This window comes from Macaca thibetana, chromosome 20 (genome assembly GCF_024542745.1).
Source record: "Macaca thibetana thibetana isolate TM-01 chromosome 20, ASM2454274v1, whole genome shotgun sequence".
NCBI lineage: Eukaryota > Metazoa > Chordata > Mammalia > Primates > Cercopithecidae > Macaca > Macaca thibetana.
Window position 1 is genome coordinate 11,885,626 of NC_065597.1, and position 12,049 is coordinate 11,897,674.

General features: G+C 50.1%; 1 protein-coding gene across 2 annotated transcripts in view; it reads left to right on the forward strand.

Annotated features, from left to right (window-relative positions):
• Nucleotides 1-11,182, forward strand: part of CDH3 (cadherin 3) — a 59,344-nt gene extending 48,162 nt beyond the window's left edge. Inside the window, exons 13-16 of one of the 2 annotated variants that reach the window (XM_050773324.1) lie at nucleotides 3,576-3,782; nucleotides 7,407-7,537; nucleotides 7,937-8,083; nucleotides 10,338-11,182. In XM_050773324.1, the coding sequence (XP_050629281.1) occupies nucleotides 3,576-3,782; nucleotides 7,407-7,537; nucleotides 7,937-8,083; nucleotides 10,338-10,547 (695 nt within the window). In that variant the 3' untranslated portion in view covers nucleotides 10,548-11,182. Of the gene's footprint in view, nucleotides 1-3,575; nucleotides 3,783-7,406; nucleotides 7,538-7,936; nucleotides 8,098-10,337 lie in introns of both variants that reach the window. The other variant, XM_050773325.1, reaches the window with a different exon arrangement.
• Nucleotides 11,183-12,049: the final 867 nt, after the last annotated feature.

Consider the following 12,049-nt stretch of genomic DNA (forward strand, 5'->3'; position numbering starts at 1 on the left):
AAATACAAAAAATAATTAGCTAGGTGTGGTGGCGTGTGCCTGTAGTCCCAGCTACTCGGGAGGCTGAGGCAGGAGAATCACTTGAACCTGGGAGGCGGAGGTTGCAGTGAGCTGAGGTCGTGCCACTGCACTCCAGTCTGGGTGACAGAGCGAGACTCTGTCTCCAAAAAAAAAAAAAAAGTGCCTATTTAGTCACCACTGCCATCGTCATCAACAACTGAGAAATCAGCCTTATAGGGTGGCACAGATGTTTTAGTGACAGATACTCCATGTTGGCCGCTCCACATGGTCGACTAGTTGTTCAGCCCAGAGAGCTGTCCCTGCCTCCTGGCACTAAATGGGGACAGAGTGGATTCTGCCTTCTGGCCCTTTGACTAAGAGGAGCCCAGTGAGAGTGCAGAGCATTTTAACAGAAAAAACTTGAAATCTGTGCTGAGATAGGCTGACAACCTGGGATGGGGGGAGGGGCGGGTAGAAACTTGGGGGTTTTTGATTGCCCCAATGATTGGGGGCACTACTGGCATTTAGTGGTACAAACCTGCAATGCTGTGGTGGCAAATCCTGCACGATGAAAAAACTTCCACACAGGCTAACAGCTCCCTTCTTGAGAAACTTGAGTCTAAAGCAAAGGCCTTTCTTTAAAGAGGCCACTGCACACATAGCCCCTTCTCCACTGTGGGATTGCCACGCAGTGTCCCCCAAGTGGTGCCCAGTGTGCAGTGGCCTCTTCTGCTCTGTGGTTAGCCTGCCACCCCCTGGGCCTTGGAAGGCCAGTTAGCCCAACACCTGTTGCAGCCTCATTTCTGGCATTCCTGCGCTTGTGTGATCACCGATGCTGTGATAACACAGGTTAGCATCAGATCCGATCTGCTTAACATTAGCACTTACATAACCAAGTCATGTGCATTTAGTTTTATTAATAATTGAATGTGGCCTGGCGTTGTGGCTCATGCCTGTAATCCCAGCACTTTGGGAGGCCGAGGTAGGCAGATCACCTGAGGTCAGGAGCTCGAGACCAGCCTGGCACAAAATCCACCTCTGCTAAAAATACAAAAACTAGCTGGGTATAGTGGCGCAAACCTGTAGTCCCAGCTACTCCAGAGGCCGAGGCAGGAGAATCGCTTGAGCCCATGAGGCAGAGGTTGCAGTGAGCTGAGATCGCGCCACTGTGCTCCAACCTGAGTGACACAGCAAGACTCTGTCTAAAAAAAAAAAAAAATTGAGGCTGGGTGCAGTGGCTCACGCCTGTAATCCCAGCACTTTAGGAGGCCAAGGCAGGCGGATTACGAGGTCAGGATATCGAGACCATCCTGGCTAACACGGTAAAACCCCGTCTCTACTAAAGAATACAAAAAATTAGCCGGGCGTAGTGGCGAGCGCCTATAGTCCCAGCTACTTGGGAGGCTGAGGCAGGAGAATGGCGTGAACCCAGGAGGAGGAGGTTGCAGTGAGCTGAGATTGCGCTACTGCACTCCAGCCTGGGGGACAGAGCAAGACTCCATCTCAAAAAAAAAAAAAAAAAAAAAAAAAAAAAAATTGAAGGCCAGGCACCATGGCTCACGCCTGTGATCCCAGCACTTTGGGAGGCCGAGGCAGGTGAATCACAAGGCCAGGAGTTTGAGACCAGCTTGACCAAGATGGTGAAAGCCTATCTCTACTAAAAATACAAAAAGTAATCAGGCACAGTGGCGGGTGCCTATAATCCCAGCTACTCAGGAGGCTGAGGCAGGAGAATCACTTGAACACAGGAGGCGGAGGTTGCAGTGAGCCAAGATCACGCCACTGCACTCTAGTCTGGGCGACAGAGCAAGACTTAGTCTCAAAAAAATTGAATGCTTAGTTGGAAATATGGGTGTTTCATATAAGATTGGGTTAGCTATCAGCTGCTCTGCCTATGCCATTCTTTATTCCTTTACATTCTTTTTTTTTTTTTTTTTTTTTTTTTTTGAGACAGAGTCCTGCTCTGTCATTTGGTTGGAGTGCAGTGGCATGATCTCGGCTCACTGCAGCCTCCACCTCCTGGGTTCAAGCGATTCTCCTGCCTCAGCCTCCCAAGTAGCTGGGACTACAAGCGCGTGCCATCATACCCGGCTAATTTTTTTTTTTTTGAGACAGAGTCTTGCTCTGTTGCCCAGGCTGGAGTGCAGTGGCGCAATCTCGGCTCACTGCAAGCTCCGCCTCCCGGGTTCACGCCATTCTCCTGCCTCAGCCTCCTGAGTAGCTGGGACTACAGATGCCTGCCACCATGCCCGGCTAATTTGTTTTTTGTATTTTTAGGGGAGACAAGGTTTCACCGTGTTAGCCAGGATGGTCTCGATCTCCTGATCTTGTGATCCACCCGTCTCGGTCTCCCAAAGTGCTGGGATTACAGGTGTGAGCCACCGCGCCTGGCCAAATTTTTATATTTTTAGTAGAGACAGGTTTTCACCATGTTGGCCAGGAGGGTCTCGATCTCTTGACCTCGTGATCTATCCGCCTCGGCCTCTCAAAGTGCTGGGATTACAGGCATAAGCCACTGTGCCCGGCCCTCATTTACTTTCTTAATAAAGTTGCTTTTACTTTAAAAAAAAAAATTGGGTTAGCTGTCTTTTAGGAAGAGTATTCTTTTTGAAGGAAAAAAACAGTGTAGCAGCCAATGATGCAAAGAAGTTATTGGTCCTACATGACATGGCTTTTTTTTTTTTTTTTTTTTTTTTTTTTTTGAGACGGAGTCTCGCTCTGCTGCCCAGGCTGGAGTGCAATGGCCGGATCTCAGCTCACTGCAAGCTCCGCCTCCCGGGTTCACGCCATTCTCCTGCCTCAGCCTCCTGAGTAGTTGGGACTACAGGCGCCCGCCACCTCGCCCGGCTAATTTTTTGTATTTTTAGTAGAGACGGGGTTTCACCGTGTTAGCCAGGATGGTCTCGATCTCCTGACCTCGTGATCCGCCCGTCTCGGGCTCCCAAAGTGCTGGGATTACAGGCTTGAGCCACCGCGCCCGGCCGACATGGCTTTTAAAACTTCATGTTATAAAAATACTGTGATTGGCCGGGCGCGGTGGCTCAAGCCTGTAATCCCAGCACTTTGGGAGGCCGAGACGGGCGGATCACGAGGTCAGGAGATCGAGACCATCCTGGCTAACCCGGTGAAACCCCGTCTCTACTAAAAAAATACAAAAAACTAGCCGGGCGAGGTGGTGGGCGCCTGTAGTCCCAGCTACTCCGGAGGCTGAGGCAGGAGAATGTCGTAAACCCAGGAGGTGGAGCTTGCAGTGAGCTGAGATCCGGCCACTGCACTCCAGCCTGGGTGACAGAGCGAGACTCCGTCTCAAAAAAAAAAAAAAAAATACTGTGATTATCGATTTTTTTTAAAGTAAAACGACAAATGAGTATTTTTATCCCAATAATCCTTTTCATTATGGTGAGTTTTGCTTTAGCCAAAGATCAGCTTTTACTGCTATTTTCCAAAGTATGCTTGTGGAGTATTTCTCCCCATTGCCCACATGTAGGAGCCGTATTCTCAAACTTTCATCATGGTGTACTCAGATCCCTGCACTGATGCTATCCCATAGCTAATCAATGATCTATTCACTCCAGATGACACGGTGGTCTTGTCCCTGAAGAAGTTCCTGAAGCAGGACACATATGATGTGCACCTTTCTCTGTCTGACCATGGCAACAAGGAGCAGCTGACAGTGATCAGGGCCACCGTGTGTGACTGCCACGGCCATGTCGAGAAATGCCCTGATCCCTGGAAGGGGAGTTTCATCCTCCCTGTGCTGGGGGCTGTCCTGGCTCTGCTGCGTAAGTACCAGGCCCCCACCCCCTCCCTGAGGATGGGGGAGTTGAAAGACAGGATTCTATGTTGAACTTCAGCTCCTGGAACTAAGAGGCCACCAACATCGCCTGTCCAGCCCTTAAACGTTTTTTTTAAGACAGGGTCTCGGCCGAGCGCGGTGGCTCATGCCTGTAATCCCAGCCACTTTGGGAGGCCGAGGCCGGCGGATCACAAGGTCAGGAGATCGAGACCATCCTGGCTAACACAGTGAAACCTCATCTGTACTAAAAAAAAAAAAAAAAATACAAAAAATACAAAAAATTAGCCGGGCGTGGTGGCGGGCCCCTGTAGTCTCAGCTACTTGGGAGGCTGAGGCAGGAGAATGGCGTGAACCTGGGAGGCGGAGCTTGCAGTGAGCTGAGATCGTGCCACTGCACTCCAGCCTGGGCGACAGAGCAAGACTCCGTCTCAAAAAAAAAAAAAAAAAAGGACAGGGTCTCAGTCTGTCGCCCAGGCTGGAGTGCAGTGGCGTGATCTTGGCTCATTGCAGCTTCTGCCTCCCAGGCTCAAATGACCTTCCCACCTCAGCCTCCCAAGTACCTGGGACTACAGGTGTGGGCCACCACGACCAGCTCATTTTTGTATTTTTTGTAAATACAGGGCCTCACTGTGTTGCCCAGGCTGGTCTTGAATTCCTGGGCTCAAGCAATCCACCCACCTTGGCCTCCCAAAGTGCTGGGATTATAGGTGTGAGTCACTGCGTCTGGCCCACTCTTTAAACTCCTAATTCTAGGAGCGTCAGTCAGTCATTCTGGGGCTTGTGGAATGTACCAGGCTTTGGCGATACAGTGGTGAGCAAACAGACTTGGCCCTGCCACCAGGTCATCAGTGGTTCTGAAAGGGTGATTTCCAACAGCATTAGCATCACCAGGAATTAGAAAGGCAAATTCTCAGCACCTATTCCAGATTTACTGATTCAGAAATGTAGGAATAGAACCCAGTAATCTGCATGTTAAAAAGCTCCTAAGGCATTCTGATACATGCTAGAGTTTGCAAATGACTGGTCTAGTGGGAGGAAATGTTTAGTTAAAAACAAATTTCTTGGCTGTAAAGACAGAACCTATCACAGTTGTTTTTTCCACCTTTTGACTTGGTCTTAACATAGACAACACACATCGTCAGTCAGAGACCAATCACATGAATACAAGAACATGCTTTTCGCTGGGCGCAGTGGCTCACACTTGTAATCCCAACACTTTGGGAGGTCAAGGCCCTTGAGGTCAGGAGTTCGAGACCACCCTGGCCAACATGGTGAAATCCTGTCCCTACTAAAAATACAAAATTAACTAGGCATGGTGGCACATGCCTGTAATCCCAGTTACTTGGGAGGCTGAGGCAGGAGAATTGCTTGAACCCAGGAGGTGGAGGTTGCAGTGAGCAGAGATCACATCATTGCACTCCAGCCTGGGCAGCAGAGCAAGACTCTGCCTTAAAACAAACAAAAACCCAGGAAAGTAGGAAATTAGGTCAGAGAGGTGATGGGCACAGGGGCCCAGTCGTGTTGGGCCTCATAGGCTATTGTGAAGACTCTGGATAGAACCAAAAGTTATCAGAAGGTTTTGAGCAGAGGGATGATGTGATTTGACTTAAATTTTGCAGGATTCCTGCTGAGCAGACTATATGGGGGCGAAGGTGGAGGCAGGGAGATCATTCAGGAGGCTGTTGCATTAATCCAGGGGCAAGGTGATGGAGGCTCAGGCCAGGATGGCAGCATTGAGGTGGTCAGTGGTGGTCATGTTTCAAGGTAGAGTCCCTTCAGATTGATGTGTGGAGTTGAGGGTAAGAGCCATCGATGATTGCAAGTCTTTTGGCTTAAGGAGAAACATGGCATTTCCATTTGCCAGTTTGGGAAGGACCATGGGAAGACACTTGCCAGGCCAGTCCAAGTGGAGGTGTCAGTAGGCAGTTAGACCCGGGTTCAGAGAAGTCCGCTTGGCGTCTTGCCTTCCCCCAGATTCGGGAGAGGAGAGGTTACCGTCTAGCCCACATGCGTGTGCATCCTCAGAACCCGTGGACTCCCAAGGAAGGTTGGGTCTGTTTTGTCTGGCCAAGGACAGACAGCAGTTCCATCAGCAGGCACAAAAGTAATGATCCTGAGCAGCGGTGTGTGCTCTCTCATCGAACTGCCATAGAGAGATGGCTAGAGGGTCCCCTCTTAGCTGTGTGTAGGCATGACAGAGAAGGCAGCCAGGAACCAGTTGGCCAGTCCCCCCATATCCAAATAGCCTGCCAGCCTTTCAGACCACATCACTGAAGCCAGACCCTCTTAAAATTCCAACACTGGGGCTGGGCATGGTGGCTCATGCCTGTAATCCTAGCACTTTGGGAGGCCGAGGTGGGCAGATCACCTGAGGTCAGGAGTTAGAGACCAGCCTGGCCAACGTGGGGAAACCCTGTCTCTACTAAAAATACAAAAATTTGAGGTCACACCACTGTATTCCAGCCTGGGTGACAGAGCAAGAATCTGTCTCAAAAATAGGTAAAAAATAATAATAATAATAAAATACGAAAATTAGCCAGGCATATGGTGGTGGGCTCCTGTAATCCCAGCTACTCAGGAGGCTGAGGCAGGAGAATCACTTAAACCTGGGAGGCAGAGATTGCAGTGACCTGAGATTGTGCCACTGTACTCCAGCCTGGGCGACAGAGTGAGACTCCATCTCAAAAAAAAAAAAAAAAAAATCCGGCCAAGTGCAATGGTTCATACCTGTAATCCCAGCACTTTAGGAGGCCAAGGCAGTTGGATCACTTGAGGTTGGGAGCTCGAGACCAGCCTGGCCAACATGGTGAAACCCTGTCTGTACTAAAAATACAAAAATTAGCTGGGCATGGTGGCAGGCGCCTGTAACTACTAGGGAGGCTGAAGCAGGGAGAATCGCTTGAACCGGGGAGGCGGAGGTTGCAGTGACCTGAGATTGCACCAGTGCACTCTAGCCTACAAGAGTGAGATTCCGTCTCAAAAAAAAAAAAAAAAAAAAATTCCAACACTGCATTTCACCTAAGTTTAAATTACTGTACCCTATGAAAGTTGCATTATCTTGTTCTTAAAGTCTGTGGCTAGTTAGGGGACATGTGGTGACTAAAAGAGAGTCTCACTGAAAGACATCTGTTGGGAGGTTCCCATCCCGACATTTTGACAGAAGATTTTCTTAAGGATCAGTACCACCAATCTGGTTAGACTGACAGCATTATGGGTGGGGAGAAGGAAGTCAGAATCTTCTAGGAGGAGGTGATATTAAGCTGAGAGCTGACACGTGGGAGCCATGTGTAGGCATAGAGTCTGCGAGGTGAGGAAGGAGCCTGTATGAAGGTTCTTGAGGGGGAGCTGCTGGGGGTATTCAAGGAACACAGAGGAGGCCAGTGTGCCTAGACCTTAGTGGGTAGGGGGACTGGGAGGCATAGGCTGGTACCAAATCCTGCCAGCCTTGATGAGGAGTTGGAAGTTTTCCTAGGTGCAAGTGAAGCCGTTGTAGCATGTTAAGCTCTGGCTACTGAGTGAGGACGTCAGCAGTTAGAGGGGCTCTGAGGGCCTGGGGGTCTTGGCCCACTGTGTGGTTGCAGAGGGAACACTCACTCCCCAACCCTTGCAGTCCTCCTGCTGGTGCTGCTCTTGTTGGTGAGAAAGAAGCGGAAGGTCAAGGAGCCCCTCCTACTCCCAGAAGATGACACCCGTGACAACGTCTTCTACTACGGCGAAGAGGGGGGTGGCGAAGAGGACCAGGTGGGGCACTGGGGGCTCTGGGATTGGGAGGTGGGTGCCCCCAAGTCCACTGGCAGGGCTAAGCCATTGGGTCAACCAACTGACCAAGTTAGCTGTGTTGACCAGGCCCTGACACGAAGCTTGCGTCTTCCTTTTTTTCCATCCTCCAGCGCTTCTCTGGTCCATTGCTGTAATCTGTTTGACCCTCACCAAGTTAACCTCGAGCCTGTGTTTAATTTGCTAGGACAAGGGAGGATGGAAACAAGGGTTTTCCAAAATCTCTGACATCATCTGTCTTGTAAGACCTCCCCATGAGCCAGAGTATCCAAAGGGTAGGGGGTGTGGGGTGACTGAGATGTAAGTGGCAGGGGAGGGGGGACAGGAGTCCTCAGTCCCCTGCTCTCCTGCATTTCCCCACAGGACTATGACATCACCCAGCTCCACCGAGGTCTGGAGGCCAGGCCGGAGGTGGTTCTCCGCAATGACGTGGCACCAACCTTCATCCCCACACCCATGTACCGTCCTCGGCCAGCCAACCCAGATGAAATTGGCAACTTTATAATCGAGGTGAGACGTGGCAGGTCAGTCGAGGGGCCACCCTTTATTCAAGCCCAGCGCCAGCCACACAGGAGAACAAGCATGGGCCTGGAGTCTTGGGTCTGAGTTCAAATTCTGACTCCACCACCAACCAGCTTGTGACCTCTGGCTTATTTGAGTAACTTCTGGGGTTTGTTTCTTCCTCCATAGAACTCCCACTTGCAGAGTGGTTAAAAATGATTAGGAGGGGCTGGGCGCGATTGCTCACACCTGCAATCCCAGCACTTTGGGAGGCTGAGACGGGTAGATCATGAGGTCAGGAGTTCAAGACCAGCCTGGCTAACATGGCGAAACCCCGCCCCTACTAAAAATACAAAAATTAGCCAGGCATGGTGACGGGTACCTGTAGTCCCAGCTACTTGGGAGGCTGAGGCACAAGAATCGCTTGAACCAAGGAGGCAGAGGTTGCAGTGAGCCAAGATGATGCCACTGCATTCCAGCCTGGGTGACAGGGCGAGACTCCGTCTCAACAACAAAAACAAAAAGTGATTAGGAGGCTGGGTGCAGTGGCTCACACCTGTAATCTCAGAACTTTCAGAGGCCAAGGCGGGCAGATCACTTGAGGTCAGGAGTTTGAGACTAGCCTGGCCAACATGGTGGAGGCAGAGGTTGCAGTGAGCCAAGATTGCGCCACTGCACTCCAGCCTGGGTACAACTTAGAGCTGTAGTGAACACCGGGAATGAAGTACTCAGACAGTTCTAGCTGAGCAGGGTGGGGAGCAGTTCCTTTGAGAGAGCGTCGCTCTAAGATGTGTCTGCCAGGTATTTATTGAGAGAGCTTGTTTAAACTACAATGTAGACAAACGAGACATCCACCAGGTGGCTCTTTGTGGTCAGGTCATGAGGCACATATGGCCTTGTAAAAAACAAACAACATTTTTAGGAGGCTGTGTTCACCACTTATCACACTTACTACTCCCTGTCCTGTTTTCAGGGCCCAGGAGATCTAGTCTCATGTACAAACAACATGCACACAGCACCTCAGTATATTTCCATGCCTCAACCCATAGGCTTGAATGTCTTGTTGTGTGCCCCCCACACCTGGGCAACAAAGGGAGACTCCATCTCAAACAAACAAACAAAAAAAGGGTCGGGCCTGGTGGCTCATACCTGTAATCCCAGCACTTTGGGAGACTGAGGCGGGCAGATCACAAGGTCAAGAGATTGAGACTATCCTGGCCAACATGGTGAAACCCTGTCTCTACTAAAAATACAAAAATTAGCTGGGCGTGATGGCGCATGCCTGTAGTCCCAGCTACTCGGGAGGCTGAGGCAGGAGAATCGCTTGAACGGGAGGTGGAGGTTGAAGTGAGCCGAGATCACGCCACTGCATCCAGCCTGGGCAACAAAGGGAGACTCCATCTAAAAAAAAAAAAAATTAGGAACGATTTATTAATTTATTCACATACAGCAGTTGAATACTCTGGAGCCAGACTACCTGGGTTTGAATTACAGATCCCAGGTGACTGCACTTAGAGCAAAGTTTGGAGCCTCTGCTGTAGAGGACTTCAAAGATCGAACAGGCAGGCAGCTAGGACAGTGCCAGCACCCTGGTTCCTGACCCTGCCTGCATATTGGAATCACGTGGGCACCTTCGGAAACCACTGATTCCTCAGCTCACCCCCAGAGATTGAGGTGTAATTGAACTGGGTGTGGCCTGGGCTTCAGAATTTATAAAAGATTCTCCAGGTAATTTAAGTTTGGGAACTACTGACCTAGCACACAGCGTTGATTAGGTAATCATAGCTATTGTTGCCAGGTGCTATTCTAATAACTGCTTTACAGGTATTTACTCATTTACTTACTCATCTGTTCCTGTGCGAAGTAGGCACATGTCCTCAAGACCTCCCAAGGCTGTGTCACAGGCGTGCATCGTTTAAAAAAGAAAAAAAGCCCATATGAAATTTTGTCATTTTACAGACAAGGAAACAGGCATAGAGCGGTTAAGGGACTTGTCCAAGGCCACAAAGCTAGTGTGTGGTGTGAGTTCTGGCCCAGGCTGTCTGATTTCAGTCCTTGCCCTTACCCCCGGCCTGTGTTGCACTGAGCACTTGTTGAGTGCTGGTCCCTGAGCAAATGAATTCTGCATGAATAACGCATTCTTTCATTTCAACCTCTGAAACTTTAGGGGAGGGGACGGGGGCTCAAAGATGAGGAAATAGAGGCTTGCAGCTGGCAAGTGGCAGGGCGCACCACTCTAACCACCTGTTCTCTGTTGCCGCAGAACCTGAAGGCAGCTAACACGGACCCCACAGCCCCGCCCTACGACTCCCTTTTGGTGTTCGACTATGAGGGCAGCGGCTCCGACGCTGCGTCCCTGAGCTCCCTCACCTCCTCTGCCTCTGACCAGGACCAAGATTACGACTATCTGAACGAGTGGGGCAGCCGCTTCAAGAAGCTGGCAGACATGTACGGTGGCGGGGACGACGACTAGGCCGACTGCCTGCAGGGCTGGGGACCAAATGTCAGGCCACAGAGCATCTCCAAGGGGTCTCAGTCCCCCCTTCAGCCGAGGACTTTGGAGCTTGTCAGGAAGCGGCCGTAGCAACTTGGAGGAGACAGGCTATGAGTCTGGCCTTAGAGTGGTTAGTTCCTTAGCCTTTGAGGATGGAGAAATGTGGGCAGTTTGACTTCAGCACTGAAAACCTCTCCACCTGGACAAGGGCTGCCTCAGAGGCCAGGTTTCCAGAAGCCTCTCACCTGCCGTAAAATGCTCAGCCCTGTGGCCTGGGCCTGGGCCTGCTGTGACCGACCCCTGATGGCTTTGTCTCTGGAATGGACCCTTCTGAGGCCTCCTGGTGCAACCTTTTTTTTTTTTAAAGCTATTTTCAAAACGTTAGAGACAGTTCTTCAAAAGTGCAGCCCAGAGCGGCCGGGCCCACTGGCCATCCTGCATTTCTGGTTTCCAGACCCTAAGGCCTCCCATTCAGATGGATCTCCGCGTTTTTATACTGAGTATGTCTAGATTGCCCCTTATTTTTTATTTTCCCTGTTGCGTTGCTGTAGAGGAAGGGTGAGGACAATCGTGTAGATGTACTAGAATTTTTTATTAAAATAACTTTTCCCAGAGGTGCCTGGGGAGTGAACTGTTTGTTCAACAGAAGCTTTATTGGCATTAACTCACGTACCATACCATTCACTTGTTTAATGTGTACAATTCAATGGTTTTTAGAATTTTCAGAGTTCTGCAAAAAGTGTGTGCTCTTTCCCGGCTTCCTCCCAGCTTCCTCTCGATGGCAGGCGATACTCAGGGTCAGCTTCCATGCCTAGGTGGGCTCAGGGAGGGGAGACTTGCCCTCCTTTGCAAAGTCTCTTGCTCCGTGAGAGAGAACCATTAACCTCTTACCCCAAGGCTGAGCCCCCCCAGAGCCCCAGCAAGGTATCTTCTGGAACAGCGGCTGCCCTCCCTGCAGGGGAACGCGTGACGCCTTCCTCTTCTATGCTGGGGGCGGGGGTCCCTGTTGAAAGGCAGGGGTTGGAAAACAGCGAGCTCTGCTACTTGCTAGCACATCATTTAACCTCTAGTTGCCTCAGATTTTACATTTACAAAATGGGGAGTTTTTGTGGAGATTAAATGAATTAATACCTGGCACATGGTCCATGCAATTTGTGAGTTGGTAACAGCTACCATTTATTCAGTATTTTTAAAGGCCAGACAGGACTTTGATTATTTCCTCTAAATCCTCATAATCACCCTCTGAGGGGACTTTCTCCTTTAAAGAATGGCCACATTGTATTTTTTTAAAATGACATCTGGTTATCAAAATCAAGCAAAACAGTTACAGAACCTACCCAAGATGTCAGCGAAATTGGAACATTCCTGACAATACCAGGGCATAAATGCAGGAATCGGGAATAGGCAGCAGCGATAGAACGATTCTGTTTGTGTCCTTCTTGACGTGAAGTTGAAAGTCATCTTTGCAGTTAGCAAAAAAA